The sequence below is a fragment of the Alexandromys fortis genome, unplaced genomic scaffold, assembly GCF_014885135.2.
Source record: "Alexandromys fortis isolate MF-2015 unplaced genomic scaffold, M_Fortis_MF-2015_v1.1 scaffold_197, whole genome shotgun sequence".
NCBI lineage: Eukaryota > Metazoa > Chordata > Mammalia > Rodentia > Cricetidae > Alexandromys > Alexandromys fortis.
Genome location: NW_026068072.1, coordinates 884,981 through 900,716, shown reverse-complemented (window position 1 = coordinate 900,716; position 15,736 = coordinate 884,981). Strand labels below are relative to the sequence as shown.

At 51.4% G+C, this 15,736-nt stretch overlaps 3 protein-coding genes across 10 annotated transcripts in view; 2 read left to right on the top strand and 1 right to left on the bottom strand.

Moving 5' to 3' along the window:
* Window positions 1-511: 511 nt before the first annotated feature.
* Window positions 512-6,956, bottom strand: Alkbh2 (alkB homolog 2, alpha-ketoglutarate dependent dioxygenase). 8 transcript variants are annotated; one of them, XM_050121072.1, is made up of 4 exons: window positions 6,815-6,956; window positions 3,651-3,951; window positions 1,620-1,845; window positions 512-836 (listed from the first exon to the last, which is right to left on the bottom strand). In XM_050121072.1, exons 2-4 carry the CDS (start codon window positions 3,862-3,864, stop codon window positions 530-532), a joined length of 747 nt encoding a protein of 248 aa, XP_049977029.1. In that variant the 5' UTR covers window positions 3,865-3,951; window positions 6,815-6,956; the 3' UTR covers window positions 512-529. The 8 variants fall into 8 exon arrangements, with proteins under 8 accessions (XP_049977029.1, XP_049977033.1, XP_049977037.1 ...); XM_050121076.1 differs by having other exon boundaries at window positions 6,842-6,956; XM_050121080.1 differs by having other exon boundaries at window positions 1,620-1,818; window positions 6,815-6,954.
* Window positions 5,969-14,588, top strand: Ung (uracil DNA glycosylase). Its single transcript, XM_050121071.1, has 7 exons — window positions 5,969-6,202; window positions 6,644-6,850; window positions 7,478-7,573; window positions 10,901-10,998; window positions 11,342-11,430; window positions 12,331-12,509; window positions 13,555-14,588. Exons 1-7 carry the CDS (start codon window positions 6,083-6,085, stop codon window positions 13,693-13,695), a joined length of 930 nt encoding a protein of 309 aa, XP_049977028.1. The 5' UTR covers window positions 5,969-6,082; the 3' UTR covers window positions 13,696-14,588.
* A 726-nt stretch (window positions 14,589-15,314) lies between these two features.
* LOC126487995 (40S ribosomal protein S15-like) overlaps window positions 15,315-15,736 on the top strand; it is an 8,118-nt gene continuing 7,696 nt past the window's right edge. Inside the window, exon 1 of the mRNA XM_050121128.1 lies at window positions 15,315-15,734. Within this exon, the coding sequence (XP_049977085.1) occupies window positions 15,350-15,734 (385 nt within the window). The 5' untranslated portion in view covers window positions 15,315-15,349. The remainder of the gene's footprint in view (window positions 15,735-15,736) is intronic.

Genomic DNA, 15,736 nt, shown 5'->3' with positions numbered 1-15,736 from the left:
AAGCAAAAAGAGAAAATACAAGGTACTGATTATTAGAAATAGATTTTAGGGGCTGGACAGATATCTCAGCAGGTAGGAGCATTTGCTGCCATTCCAGACTTAAGCTCAGGTACCGAGGCTCTTGCAAGACCTCAGTTTGGGGGCTGGAGAGGTGGCTCAGAGGTTAAGAGCATTGCCTGTTCTTCCAAAGGTCCTGAGTTCAATTCCCAGCAACCACATGGTGGCTCACAACCATCTGTAATGGGGTCTGGTGCCCTCTTCTGGCCTGCAGGCATACACACAGACAGAATATTGTATACATAATAAATAAATGAATAAATATTAAAAATAAATAAAGGCTTTATATTTTAAAAAAATCAAAAAAAAAAAAAAGACCTGAGTTTGGGTCCCAGCACCTGTGTCAAGCAGCTCACAACCACCCGGTAACTCCAGCACCAGGTGATCGCACACCTCCTGGCACTGGCATCCCTGGCACCTGCACACATGCGGCACGCACACGTACAAATAAAAATAATAAATAGAAAATGTTTTACTTCTTAGTAGGTAAAATTTTCCGAAAAGTCAAGTTGACCCGAGGAGCCAGGACCTTCTTGCGGATGGGGAGACTGTGGTACCAGTGGGTATTGGTGGGGTGGTTCATCATCAGTAGGCTTCCATGGGCCAGCTGCAGCTTGACTACCTCCACTGTCTGCCGGGGTCTCTTCCCTCGAGAGTCTTTGTGCCGGAAGAGGAAGTCTCTGCAGGCCCCAAAGGAGACAGATGCGATGGGACTCCCAGGAGCCAGTTCTCTTTCATCATCTCTGTGTTCCCCGATGTGGTCGCAACCATCTTTGTACCTGTAGTGGGAAAACAACCACAGTGCCGAAGAAACCCTCTCCATCACCTGCCGATACTGCCGGTGCCTCATCCTAGCCCGAAGCAGCAGCGTGCTGTTTCTGTACATCCCTAGCCTGCGAGACCAGAGAGCCCAATCTGAATGTCTTTGCCAAGCAAGGTGTTTGAATGAGAAAGGCCCCCAGTTGGTGGAACTTTAGAGCCAATCAGGAGTAGGTGTGTCATTGTGGTTGGGCTTTGAAGTTTCAAAAGCTCACTCCAAGCCCAGTGTCTGTCTCTGCCCACTGCTTGCAGATGAGAAGGTGAAGCTCTCGGCCCCTGCTCCAGGGCTATGCATCTGCTTCCCACCATAATGACCATGGACTAACTCTCTAAAACAGAAAGCAAGCCTCGGTAAATGTTTTCTTTTCTAAGAGTTGCTTTGCTTATGGTGTCTCCTCACAGCAAAAGAACACTGACTAGGACACTTAGCTACATCTTGTCATGCTTGCAGACCTCACACATCAGATCAAATAGCCACGCCTTCAGTCACCAGGTTCTTGTAGGGAAAACCTGCCCTACTCCGCCTGCAGACACACCAACCACACCCTGTGCAGCCTGGCCCTGCCCTTCATACTCTTTTCTCCCTGGTTCCTGATTTCCACTCTGTGGACACCATGCATTCCTCTGTTCTACTCAAGATGTTAGTATCCCCAGCTCTCTAGCTAGTTCCCTGTCCCTCTAATGTGAGCTCCATCTCTCCAGTCCCAAAAGTCCTTAGCCCTTCCCCGGGGAGCAGACGTTACCTGTTAATGAGCACAAAGTTGAAGGTCTGCCCTGTCACCCCGAAGATCCGATCTCGAACACGATCTAGAACTGGAATCCAGGGCTTTGGTGTCAGTGTAAGACCAGAGAAGGTGTATGTCAGTCCAGCGTCTCCGTAGGTTGCCTGCTTCCTGGGAACGCTGTGCCACTTTCCAAATACTTGGACCTTGGCCAGTGCACCTGGGCAGATGAAATGGCAGCTCTGACCTCAAGGGATATAGACAGATGAGTCCTGTGCGTCTTCTGGGTACTCACAAGGCAGGGAACTAGAAACGGCATTTCCTCTGCTCGTCGTGTTATAGAATGCCCTTTTTGGGGATCTCTTCCCCGAAGGCACTGTGGCTTACTCTCATTCTCATGAAGGGGTATGGTGGCATACCCCTATAATCTCATCACTCTGGTGCTGATGTAGGCAGAGCACAAGTTCCAGGCAAGTGTGCCTCAAAAAAACCCAAAGAGTTGGAGAGGTGGCTCAGCTGGTAAAGTGCCTGTCACAAGGTGTGGCTGCATGTGCCTCAAATCCCACTGCTGGGGGCTCACCGGCCAGCTGGTCTAGCTGGAACTGCAAGAAAAATGGGAGGGGGGGTACCTAGCTGGTCATTGTACAACATGAGGGGCAAAAGGAATGCAGGGCTCTGGCTTTGTTGTGTGCACATACAAAACATGCGTACACACTAGCATTAAAACCAGTGGGCCGCAAAACCAAAGACATAAAAGCACAACAGAGGCTTAGGATGGACGGCTCTGCAGGAGTAGGAGTCAGAGACTGAGTAGTGTGTGAAAATAACCAAAATGCATCATACACATACATGAAATTGTTGAAGAACTAAAAAATAAAAACAAATCACAGATGACTTGGTCTATAAGCAGCTGAGGCCATCTTTCTCCTCTTTTTTTTTCTTTTTTAATAAACTGTTTTTTTCTTTTTTAATAAACTGTGGTGCACACCTTTAATCCCAGCAGAGGCAGGTGGATCTCTGAGTTCAAGGCCATCCCGGTCTACAGAGTGAGTTTCTGGACAGCCAGGGCTACACAGTGAGATCCTGTCTCAAAAAAAAAAAAAAAAAAAAAAACACAACACTTTTATGTTTGCCCGCATATCTGTACAACTTGTATGTGTCTGGTCCCTCGAAGGTTGGAAGAGGGTATCAGAGTGCCTAGGACTGGAGTTACAGAGGGCTGTGAGCTGCCATGTGGTTGATGGGAATCAAACCTGGGTCCTCTGGGAGAACAGCTGATCATAACTTCTGAGTCCTCTTTCAACTCCTCATATATTTATTTATGGCCTTTAAAGACAGGGAGGGTCTCGTGCAACCCAGGCTAGCTTTGAACTCTTTAGCTGAGGATGACCTTGAACTCCGGATCCTCCTACCTCCACCTCCCAAGTTCTGAAGTTACAGGTCTGCACCAGCACAGCACGGCTTCAGGTTTTAAAACTGTCATTCATTGCTTTAACTAAAGTCAGAACATAAAGAGACAGCTCTGAACATAATGGAACATGAATGGAAGGTTTTGTCAGCTGTGTGTTCATTACAGCTTCTCAATATGTAGTCTCCAGGCAACAGCATCAACACCACCTTCAGACTCTTCAGAGACTGAACTGGAAGGGTCAGGAAGCAGCAGAGTTCTGAGGGCAGCAGGCGTCCGGCTAAACCACACAGCCTTCCGTGAGAAACTACCTGGCTATCTGCGGTATCGCCTACTAGACAAGCACAACTTGGCTGCATATGAGTGTCTGTTCGTTTGACCATGCTGAGGTCTAACCTGGGGTTTTGTGAATAGAGAAGCGCTCTACCACTGGCCTGGAAGACTGGTAAAAACGCTGATGCCTAGGCTGCACCTCCCGCTATTCTGATTCAGTATCACAAAGAACCTCGAAAGTTTGGGAGTTTATTTTTTTAACTTCCCAGGTAATTTCGCTCTAGACCCTGTCACTGCCTGAGTTCACGCTTCTCCTAACAGAGGCACATTCTTTCATCACCTAAGCCTAACACCTAAAACCCTCCGCTTACCAGTAAAATACTCCACTTCTTGCTCCAACTCTCGGAAGATCTCGTCTGCCTCGGCTTTGCCAAACAGGATGGTGTAATCACAATTCAGACCTTGCGCGCGAAGGTGCCGCCAGCTGGGGCTCGACTGGCCGCCCGAGGCTCCTCCCGACGGGACTGGCTCCTCCCCTCCCCCTCGGAGGTCGCCCGGGTCGGGCCTCACTAGGAACCTGTCCATCCCGCCGCCCCTGCGCAGCCGCGGAGGTGAGTGGCCACGCGAAGGGGGCCCCCAGGCTCAGTGCTCCACCGCGTGCCACTGACGCGTCTACAAAGGAAACAGAAGGCATTAAAACTAGGAACTGCCTGGCGGTTCCTATCCAGGTGGTGAGCTTGCAAACCCCGCAGGCCTGCTCTCTTGTTTACGTTTTCGTAGCACCAGCTGACCTCCACGGTACAATCCTCCTGCCCCTGTAGCCAACTGCTGGGATCTCAGGCACACAGTCCCAGGCCCCGCCCCCTTCGGAATTCGCCAGCTCCGGCTGCAAACGCTACAAATGGGAAGAGGTGCCGTGCACGGGGTTCGCCCAGAGACACCCAGAATAACAAGGTGTCTCTGGCCTGCGCCCAGGGGATGGGACTGACACAGGAGAGTAGCTCCACTGGAGAAAACCAGGGTATGAGGCCCCACGCGAAGGCTCTGCACAGACGTACAAACAGAGCTCTGCAACTCCAGACGCCCTCATGCGCCTTTCCCAGGCTGGGCGGGACTTCCGGCACAGCGCCACCTACCGGTCCCTCTGCGCACCGCAGGATGCTGCTTTTCCAGCAATCTGCAATGTTGAGGCCTGTCGACTGATTCTGGGGTCACCTTTGTGGGGATCCAAGAGCCTAGTGTCGTACAGGATACTGTCTCGTTGGTGTGTGTGTGTGTGTGTGTGTGTGTGTGTGTGTGTGTGTGTGTGTGTGTGTAAACAATGGATAAACCTGAACATCTGACAAAGCCACAGCATTGTCTCCCCACCACAGTCAAGATGGGGAGCAATTACACCATCCCATAAAATCCTCCCCAGGCACCAACTTAATGGTCTTGTCTATATAACCCCTACCTGCTCTGTCGGCTGTTCCTGTTGCTTTTACCAGAATTCCAAATAAATGGAATTATATGCTGTAACAGTCTTTTCTATTTGACTTCTGTTTGTAAGCTTTTAGATAAAACTATGCTGCTTTTTGTCTCTAGCATCAAGTACGGACATTATGTGTATATATTGTATAAACAAACGCAGATGCTGTTTGTACCAGTGTCCCCCTTTCATTGCTGGGTTAGTGTTCTGGTGTATGGATGAAGCACAATATAAAGACTGTGTGGCAGTCATTTCTGGCTATAGGTGACACAGCAAAATCACTCTTCGGGCTCAGACTTTTTCTGTGAGTGATTTTACTTCACTTGAGAAAACGCCTAGGAGGGTGGTTGTGGGGTTGTGCGGCCAGAGGAAAAGTGTATCTGTGATCTGCAGCCTGTTGGAGCACAGGCGCTCCGTGATGGCGGCTCACTTCCTAAAAAGCACTTCCTGTCCCTAAAAGCACTTCCTGTCCTGAACTCTGGCACCCTCCAGCAAAACCCAGGTCCCCTCTCACGCACACTGTATTTTGGAGATGGAAACAGGAAAAGGGCAATGTAAAAAATAAGATTACTTTGTACAGTCCGGAAGTTTTGAGCAGGTTGACAGGCTGGGGGGTTGGGCGGAAGACCTCACAGGGGAGGGTCCTAAGCCAGGGCTGAAGCTTTGCTTTCGAGGTACAAGGACAAAGTGCACTGGGTATGAAGATCTCAGAGGCCCCCCTGGGGAGCAGCCTGGAGAACTGCTAGGGTGTCGGGGAGTTAAGATTTGAAAGCTGTAGCCCAGGCTGGCCTCTAACAAACCAAGATAGGCGTTAAGATTCTGATCCTCCTGCCTCCACCTCCCAAATGCTGGGGTTACTGGGTGTACAGCCACTCAGCGGCATAGGAGGTTTTTCCTGGACTGTAGTCAAGGTTTAATCTACACCTCAAAAGATCACCCAGTTAGAAAAGAACAGCTGGGATTGTTCAAGTCTAGATTTGGGGATAACTGAAAGATGTTTATGGTCTGAATGGAAGGAAATAAGTGGGTGAGATAAACGGAGCCAGGGGGTGTGTAGCTCGGTGGTCGAGTGGCTGCTCAGCATGCACGAAGGCCCAGAGTTCAAACCTAAGACTGAACGGAGGAAACCTGAGAGAGACCTGTGCAGGAGGAGGCGGGGCCTCGCAAGCCCCACCTCGCCAGGGGCGGTGCCGCAGCCCCTCCCACACATGCGCGCTGGGCCCCACCGCCCCAGTCCCGCCAGCTTCCCGCCCCCGGCTCGAACTGGCGCCGTCGGCGGAGCGCCAACCGTGAGCACTGCTGCAAGTGTCCAGGAGCTCGGTCCCCGGTGCAGGCATGATCGGCCAGAAAACCCTCTACTCCTTCTTCTCCCCGAGCCCCACCGGGAAGCGGAGCACGCGCAGCCCCGAGCCCACCCCGAAGGGAGACGTGGCTGCCGAGGACAGCGGCGATGCGGTGAGGCGTGCGGGGCAGTGCGGGACTCGGGGAGAGGCGGCGGGGTTCCGGTCAGGAGCACCGTGCACGCCGCTGCTCGGCCAGACCCGGCCTCCTTATGGGTTCAAAACAGCCGCGCGCTTCGGCGGCCGCCATGCTGAGACGCCAACCAATGGGGATGGGGCTCGGCCTCCGCCGAGCCAATCGGCGTGCAGGATTCCCTCCCCTCCCTTCATGGGGTCCAATCACAGGCGGCAGGCGGCGGGCGAGGTTTTTGCCGCGAAAAGGCCGCGTGGGCCGTAAGCGCGTAGGCGGGCGGGGCTCTGCGGCGGCTCAGCCCGGGTCTCCTCGGCCCAGGTCGGCTCAGCCATGGGCGTCTTCGGGCGGCGACCTTTGGGGTTGGCGCAGGGGCTGCGGGGGGCCAGGGCGCGAAGTCTTACTTCCGACCCCGACTCCTGGCAGGCCAGCCCCGCCAAGAAGGCCCGGGTCGGGCTGGACGAGCCGGCCACGCCGCCCTCGTCGCCGCTCAGCGAGGAGCAGCTCGTCCGCATCCAGAGGAACAAGGCCGCGGCCCTGCTCAGGCTCGCCGCTCGCAACGTGCCCGCCGGCTTCGGCGAGAGCTGGAAGAAGCACCTGAGCGGAGAGTTCGGGAAGCCGTACTTCATCAAGGTCGGTGGGCGCGCGGGTGCAGCCTGCGTTTGCGGGCGGCTGTCTTTCGGCCTCCTGGTATTTGGGTTAAAGCAAGGACTGGAAGGTGGTTTTCTGGCTGGTATTCCTATGGGGAGGAGGGCTATGCAGGACAATTTGGGGAGGCTCCTTTTCACGTGCATCTGAGATTGAACTCTGGTTGGCGCGCTTGGCGCCAGCTGGCCTCGTGGCCTCATGTAAGCCACTTGGTTGGCGCACCAGGAAACCCTGCTGAAGTAAACCCTCAACCAGACTGAGTGAAATGACCTTTAGCCTTCTTTTAAAACAGGGAAAGAAGGTTTAAGGCCTTGGACTATAATCCCAACTCGAGAGGGTCAGAAGCTGCCAACGGGGGGGGGGGGGGCAGACTCTGGGCTCCAAAAGACGTTGTTTTAAGGGGTGGCAAAGAGTCGGGGTCACTGAAATGAAAGTAGCTTAGCGAATCAACCTTAATCCAGCCCAGGGTAAAAAAAAAAAAAAAAAGGGGGTTTAAATCATACAAAGAACCAAACGAGGCTTCAAACACGTTTTATAAAAAGGTTTTTAAGCCTACTTTTTATGGTTTCCTGTGAGAATCTGCTTTTAAGTCTGGTTTATCTTTGAAATCAGCTAATGGGCTTTGTTGCTGAAGAGAGAAAGCATCACAAGGTCTATCCACCTCCGGAGCAGGTGTTCACTTGGACCCAGATGTGTGACATCCGAGATGTAAGTGAGACTGGGGTCTGGGTAGGGAGGCGTCAAGTAGTGTTTCCTAATTTCAGGCCGTGGTTTGGGACTAAGTGACCCTGAAATGTGAGGCTCGGTTGTGTTGCCGGTGCAGAGCTGTGCTGAGCTGAGCTGAGCACTCAGCCACTGGACAGAGCTCCGGCTGTTTATTCTTTTAACCATATTCTATTTCCAAAACAACAGAAAAGTATCTGTACACATTTGCTTGCATGCTCACTTTTTTCTCTTAAATTCTTTGTTATATGTTACCCCAAGGTTATTTCAGTCTCTTGATCATAGGCAGCGGGAACGGAGAAGTGAGGGTCTTTCCGTTCATATTATGTGCGATGTGGGGAAAATGCAAAGAAGTTAACACATACTCATAATCTCAGCACTTGGGGTTGAAGGCCAGCCTGGGCTACTTGAGACCCTGACTCAAAAGGCAAAAGCAAGTGCTGTTCTATCTGTACTGAGGTAGGAAGCATAGCCTGGGGTGCTTGTTTCAGGTAGCGTGCCTGCGCTACTCTGAATGATGGCTCCTGGTAACTCCGCTCTCCTGGCTTCCTCAGCCAGCCTTTCTCAGACTGGTAAGGAGCAGAGCAAGTGAACAGATACTCATGAGTTGAATAGACCAGAGTGTCCTCAGCCTGCTCAGGTGCAGACCGCTGTTGAGTGTGGACCCTGAAGCCACGGTTTGCTTGAGCTGAGCACTTGTGTGTGTGGATTTGTGTAGAGACTGCTTTGCCTCATGCTCAGAGGGTCATACCCCCGGGAACTCTAGCATTGCCTGTCATAGCCTTTGCTGCTGGCTGTGCTGGGGATTGAACCAGGATTTCTCAAGGCTGTGCAACTGGACCCATTTCATTCTGACGGTGATCTGAGTTACCCAAACTGGTTTTGAACATACTCAGGCCGACCTTCAATTTCTGGTTTAGTTTTGTTTTTTTTCTGTTGTCTTTGATCCTTGCAGTGCTGGGGAGTCGAGCTCATGGTGTCAGTATTGTGCCTTACCATTGAGCCATGGCCTTAATTTTTTTAAGATTTATTTATTAGTTATGTATATAACATTCTGTTTGCATGTGTTTTCTGGTTCAGAAGAGGGTACCAGATCTTACTACAGATGGTAGTTAGCCATCATGTGGTTGCTAGGAATTGAACTCAGAACCTCTGGAAGAACAGTCATTGCTCTTAACCTCTGAGCCATCTCTCCAGACCACCCAGCCTTAAATTTTGATGCACTGCCTCAGCCTCTCAGATAGCCGGAATTGTAGCCTGAATGCTTGGTTCTTCTCAGCATTTTGAAGGTTGATTCATTTTTTTGGACTGTCGTTCTCAAGAGCTTTGGTGTACGGCATTCTTCCTTTCTCTTTTTTAAATGCTTCTTGTTTTATGTGCATTGGTGTTTCCCTGCACGTGTATCTGTGTGAGTGTCAGATCCCTGGAACTGGAGTTGTAGTCAGGTCTGAGCTGTCACGTGGGTGCTGGGATAGAGCCCGGGTCCTCTACAGCCCCTCCTTTCTCTTCCAGAGGGTAACTTAAAGGGGTCTTGTTCCTTGATTGAACTCGGGACATTGGGCTTGTAGTCAAGTAGCTTTGCCTACTGAAGCATTTCAGCCCCGTATTTTCTTATTTTTGATGAACACGTATTGATTGTATGTGCTTTGCAGGTATGGTGACATTGCACAGCTCTCACCCCGGACATTTATCTTTACTTGTTTTCCTTTTTTCTAATAAAGACTTTTACATTTTTTGTACTCTTTTGCCTGAATGTGAATGTCTGCAGCACATGTATGCAGACCCTTTGGGAGGCCAGACGAGGGCCATGTGGATGCTGGGAAATGAACCTAGGTCTTCTGCAAGAGCAGCCAGTGCTCTTTACTGCAGTGCCATCTCCAGCCCTTTGCTTTGTTTTGGAAACATTCCAGTTCTTGCTCCTATTTAATTGTTGTCAACTGAGGTTACTATAGTGTGCTGTAGATCATTAGAAGTTGCTCCTCCTTGCTGGGTGGTGATGGGCCACACCTTTAATTCCTGCACTTGGAGGCAAAGGAGGTCAGTGACTTTGAGAGCTGCCTGAACAGAGTGAGTTCCAGGACTGTCAGCTGCACAGGGAAAGAAACCCGCCTGGAAAAAAAAGGGGGGGGCAGGCCCCCCCATTCCTCCCAGCTTCTGCTAGTCCTTGTTCTCCGGGAAAGTGAACTTCCTCTGTTGGAGTTAGTCTTAAGGCCTGGGTGGCACACGGAGGCTCTTCACTGATTGCCTGCCTTTACCATGTCTTCCGTGTCACTTCAGTGTGTGCCGTGGCTGCATGACTGTGCACCCCAGCCTTGCCTCTGCCTGTCGCTGGTTTTAGGGTTAGTAAATGCCTTGCCCCAGGAGCTGTAAAGTAGGTGGTGAGGCCGTTGGGCTGCAGCCGTGCCTGACCCTCAGGATGACCCCTGGGTCCTCTCAGCCTCTGCTGGGGACTTCTGTGGGGAACACACAGGCTCAGGGAAACCAGGTCCTAAAACAGGAAAGTTCTGTGTGCCCAGGTTCTTCATGGAGGACGCTGACTGTGTGGCACAGAGCTGCGCAGTGGGAATCAAAGCCTGCAGCTGAATTCTAAGGGAACAGAGGTGTTAGCCATGGAGGAAATGCTGGAAGGACGGGGAAGCAGAAGAGTGAAGACGAGACAGGGCCTGTGTCCACACCTGAGAAAGGCACCAGCCTTCATGGCTAGCCAGCTACTCCAGTGCTTGTTATCTGGCCTCGTTCTCAGCGTGTTGCCCATTCAGTCCTGCGGGCATCGGCTGTTGGGAGGGATCTAGGTGCCGGTCTGTGAAGCTCAGGTTGGCTCTTCCTTTGCCCAGCCCAGCAGTGTTTTCCCATAAGGAGAGCAGGCTGACTGCCTGGGAAAGCCAGCACAGTAGGTAGCTGTCTGGCCTTTTAACATGGTCATCCACAAAGGTGGTGGTCCGTGTGCTACAGGGACTTCCATGGGTACTGAGAAGTGCTTAGCTTGTAGTGACCACCTCCCCCTACCCCTACGCGGTGCTAACGTGTGATGGGCTAGGATGGTCCCTCCTCCGTATGTTTTCTGAGTGGTTCCATGCGTTACCAAGTTTTGTCGTGTGAGAAGTGAAGAGAAACCTAAGTGGGCCATTACATCGAGGCCACTGAGTGAAGGGTGGGGTGTTAATGGGGCTGCTAGCAAGCATGTGGTGGGCTGTTCCTTTAGGGGTCCTCAGTTGGTCCTTTAGTGGGGCTCCACTGTTCTTTGTGGTCCTGTGTGTCCACCATGTGTTGCTCTTAACTGAACCTGGTATTGTCTGATACTTGCGTTTACAGGTGAAGGTTGTCATTCTGGGACAGGATCCTTATCACGGCCCTAATCAAGCTCACGGGCTCTGCTTCAGTGTGCAAAGACCAGTTCCACCTCCACCCAGGTACACCGTGGTGCAGCTGGCATCAGTCAGGCCATAGGCGGTATGGTTGGGATGGCTGGGCCATTGAGGATTGGCACTGCTGGCGGAGGGTGCATATACCGAGAACTAGACGGTGGATTGTGACTGCCCTACTCAGTTCTTCCACGGTGCATTCTGACTTCCAGTCTGAGTGCAGACCATGGTGGAGGTCTGTAGTAGGTGCTAGTCAGGGTTGTGGGTGCCTGTCTCTTCCCATGCCATCCTGGCTTTTTGTTTATAACCTTTTCGTGCCCACTGTGGAGATTTGTATTTACAAACTGTTGGGGATTCTGGTTGATTGTGCTTTTCTCTGCCTTGGTTTCAGTTTGGAAAACATTTTTAAAGAGCTGTCTACAGACATCGATGGTTTTGTTCATCCTGGCCATGGGGATTTGTCGGGGTGGGCCAGACAAGGTAACCAAGCCTAGCTAGGCTTATTTGGGACCAGTGCCAGTAGCCTGCTCTTGTGCTTCTTGTCCATCCCTCCGTCCCTGGATGCCTGGGTGTGTTGGTGTGTGTAGGTGTGTGTGCTTGAGTGCTAATGTTGGTGGAAGGCAGAGGCACTGTGTTCCCTGGAGCTGGAGTTAGAGGCAGTTGTAAGCTGCCCAACATGGGGTTAAATTCGAGTCCTCTGTGAGGGTTGGTATGCTCTTAACTGCTAAGTTGTCTCCATTCCCGTTGCTGTATTTTCAAAAGTTACCTATCCTGTAATAAGGACTCTGAAGATCCTGGAGCCTTTTTACCCCTATGTTGTCCATAGCTACTCTTTTTCTTCTGCTTTTTCGATGTGCATTGGTGTTTTGCCATGGATGTCAGGTTCCTTGGAACTAGAATTAACAGACAGTTGTGAGCTGCCATGTGGATGCTGGGACTTGAACCCTGGTCCTCTGGAAGAGCAGTCATTGCTCTTAACCACTGAGCCATCTCTGCAGCCCCTCCTCAGCCATTCTTAACCATTGTAGTTTTAGTTCCAGCACACTTGCTCTTGGCAGTTTGTTCTTGGCTCCTAACAGTTTGATTTTGTTGCCATCAACTATTTTGGGCCCATTTTCTTTTTTGGTTCTTTAATATTACTTAGCATATGAATTTCTGAACACTTTGTTTTTTGTTTACTACCCCAAACTGGGAGGTGCTAAGGGGGCAGATATGAAACAAAGAGTCCTGAATCTGGCTCAGAGGTCACTGCTGGTCATGTTGTAACTTTCTTTATGGCCCAATTTCACTTCTTCCCTGGGTCTGTTGTGAGTGGCTTGGTTGGTGCAGCCTCTGTAGAGCTCGTTTGTGTGGCCCTAACCCTCTCCACCCTCTTCACAGGTGTCCTCCTCCTCAACGCTGTCCTCACTGTCCGCGCCCACCAGGCCAATTCCCATAAGGAGAGAGGCTGGGAGCAGTTCACTGATGCGGTTGTGTCCTGGCTAAACCAGAACCTGACTGGCCTTGTCTTCCTGCTCTGGGGCTCCTATGCTCAGAAGAAGGGCAGTGCCATTGATAGGGTATGTGTCTTCCAGCTGCTTCACAGAGAACCAGGGAGCCTCGGGTCCCTGCTTGAGTGCACAGCCGTGATACACTGTGTGTAAAATCCATTATAATTAGAATTGGGTTCCCACTGACAGCTAGGGGTGTAATATAATAGAAGCATTAACCTGCCCTGTGATAAGGACACCACGGTCCCTGGCACCCTGTTTACATGTGATGCAGTACTTGATGAATAAGGCAAGTGTCCTGCTTCCGAGAAACTTGGGGCCATACAGAAAACAGGCCTTTCACTGAATCAGACAGATGTACTCGCAAATGCCCTGGGCAGTGAGCACTTGAGCAGGGGCGCTGCTTGTGAGTGCCCAGCAGCATCAGAGCGCTTGCATCTTCTCCCTGTCACCAAGACACGGAGACAAGAACCTGAGGCAGCGTCTTCCTTGAGCCCTCTTACCCATCTTCCCAGTAAATCCTGTCTTACCAGTGAGTCTAGTCACCTTTGTCCCTAAAATGTCCCAATATTGCTTCGCATTGCCTCCTGGGCTGGATGCCACTATTTCTGTAGTCATGGCTGCAGGTGGATGTAGACAGTGGGGCAGAGGTGGGGAGAGGAGACTGGAGGAAGCTTACTAGGGCCTCTGGGAGCAGCTGCATCCAAACCGCAGGGAGACTGAACCTGAGGGTGGGGACACAGTCACTCCGTGTTAAGGAGCTAGACAGTCTCAAATGGAGCCTCAGCACTTAATCACACTTAACTACTCTGTTATAGAGGACCAAGGTTCTGTTTCCAGCACTAACGCAACTCACAGCTGCCTGGGGGGCACGGGTGGCTGAACTTAGAATCCCTGCTGCTTCATAGCAAATGTCACCTGACCGTGGTCAGAGCAGGAATAACTGGGTAGTAAGTGTTGCAAATGTTGCCCTATGCCTCTGAGCCCAGCAAAGCTGAGCCTCGAGTTTGTGAGTGCTAGGGCTGAACACACTGCAGAAGGTGGGCGGGGCAGAGCATGCACAGTCTAGAGGGACAATATGTCTGCTGCTACACTCAACTCTGTTCTTTTTCAGAAGCGTCACCATGTCCTGCAGACAGCCCATCCCTCCCCACTGTCGGTGTACAGGGGATTCTTTGGATGTAGGCATTTTTCTAAAGCCAATGAACTGCTCCAGAAGTCTGGCAAGAGGCCCATCAACTGGAAGGAGCTGTGATCTGCAGTGCGGGCCACCTGTCTCCAATAGTGGCTCTGGGATACTGCCACTGAAGCATTGGCCAGTTTAGAAGTCACTGAAAATGTCCCTGCTGTTAAGTTTCTGTGTGTGAGGACAATGGAAAGATCTCTGTAAAGCAGTCACATGCCAGCCAGGCTGCAGAAACCACAACTTTAGCAACCAGACCCCGACTGGCACTAGGTTGGAACTCTGGGCTAGTCAGGGTGGCTTCTCATGGTCCAGTCACATACTCGGCCCTCTGGGCTATATTGGCTTGCGGGAGAGATTTGTACCTTTTGATCAGCTAAAAGTTTGGCACCTACTACTTTTGCCTTTAGACTAGAGGTTACAAGCTGTTCTGGCTATGTTCTAAAGGCCCTTAGATCTTTAAAGGGCGTTTTGTGAGCTTAAGAAATGAGGCTAGAAACTGAGACTGTTCCCAATTACAAAGGGAGCGAGTGTGTTTTCCTGGGCTCAGGAGTGGCTGCTGCCCATCCTGCTGCTTGTCTAGATTTTTGCCTTAAGCAAGTGGTAAGTTGAGCAAAGCAGAGGACAGGTTTGTTTTTGTTTTAAATGGGGGGGGTGGTTCTTCTCCTGCCTCTGGAGTTGGGGTTCCCCACAGCAGATGGCCGGATGCTGGTTTGTGTATAGAGCTGGGGATCCAGCCCCAGGGTCCTGGTTTTTATGGACTGAATTCACGCAGATATTTTTCTGCAACACTGCAGGATATTGTCTTTTACAAGATGGGCAAGTACATCTATTTTTTTTTTTTCAGTTCTTTTTTGAGAGACAATCAACTAAGTTTATACCTCACCCTGGATTCAGTAGATCCAGCTGTTTAGAGAAGTGACCCTGCATGGTCAGGATAATAAAGAAAGACTGTTGAGTTTGGATTTGTACTGACTGTTCCTTAGCATTTATTTGCAGGTACCCTGTGCTGCTTTTGTCACCATAGCAACCACTGATTGCAGGAAGAGCAGCCCTTTGTCCTTATGGCCTATGGGCAGGTTGGCCGCGGTAGAGGTCTGCTGGGACCCCAAAGAAACAGTTGTCAGCAGGGAAGCAAGCCTTTGGGGATCCTGGCTGAGTTCTGATCTGTTCTTGGGAATATGAGGTTTGGGTGTGACTGACTCCATTGGCCCAAGTGGCTGTTAGGCAGCCCTTCTAAATAAAGGTGGGATTCACTGGTGTTGAGGAAGGAAGCAAAATTAATCAAGGAACAGGGTGCGGCTTGGTTCCCATGGGTGCACAGAGCCGGTCCCAAGTTGCAGAGTGGCTGTAGGCCCAGTTTAGAAACGGTGCTTCCTTCCTGGCCTCGTCTACAGAAGGTGGCACGTAAGATTCTGTGCTCGGGGTCAACAAATGGGCTCCTTGAGATGCCTGAGTTTGCTTACTGGGGTCTTCAGGGACATCCCAAAGCCATGTGGTGAACTCCCTTGCTCAAAGGCAAAGTGAGAAGCCCATCTCTGCCAGCTAGGGTGACACTTCTGTGCAGAGGGGAGCCATCTTAAAAGCAACAAGGAGGAGACAGCCATTGATTGGTGGCACACACCTTTGATGGGCAGAGGCAGGTAGATCTCTCGGGCCTAGGATAGCCAGGGCTACACAGAGAAACCCTGTCTTAAAAAATCCAAAGAGCCGAGTCGCCGCCACGATGGCCGAAGTGGAGCAGAAGAAGAAGCGGACCTTTCGCAAGTTCACCTACCGCGGCGTGGACCTGGACCAGCTGCTGGACATGTCCTATGAGCAGCTGATGCAGCTCTACAGCGCCAGGCAGAGGCGACGCCTCAACCGCGGCCTGCAGCAGAAGCAGCACTCGCTGCTCAAGCGCCTGAGAAAGGCCAAGAAGGAGGCGCCGCCTATGGAGAAGCCCGAGGTGGTGAAGACCCACCTGCGGGACATGATCATCCTGCCCGAGATGGTGGGGAGCATGGTGGGCGTGTACAATGGCAAGACCTTCAACCAGGTGGAGATCAAGCCGGAGATGATTGGCCACTACCTGGGCGAGTTCTCCATCACCTACAAGCCTGTGAAGCACGGC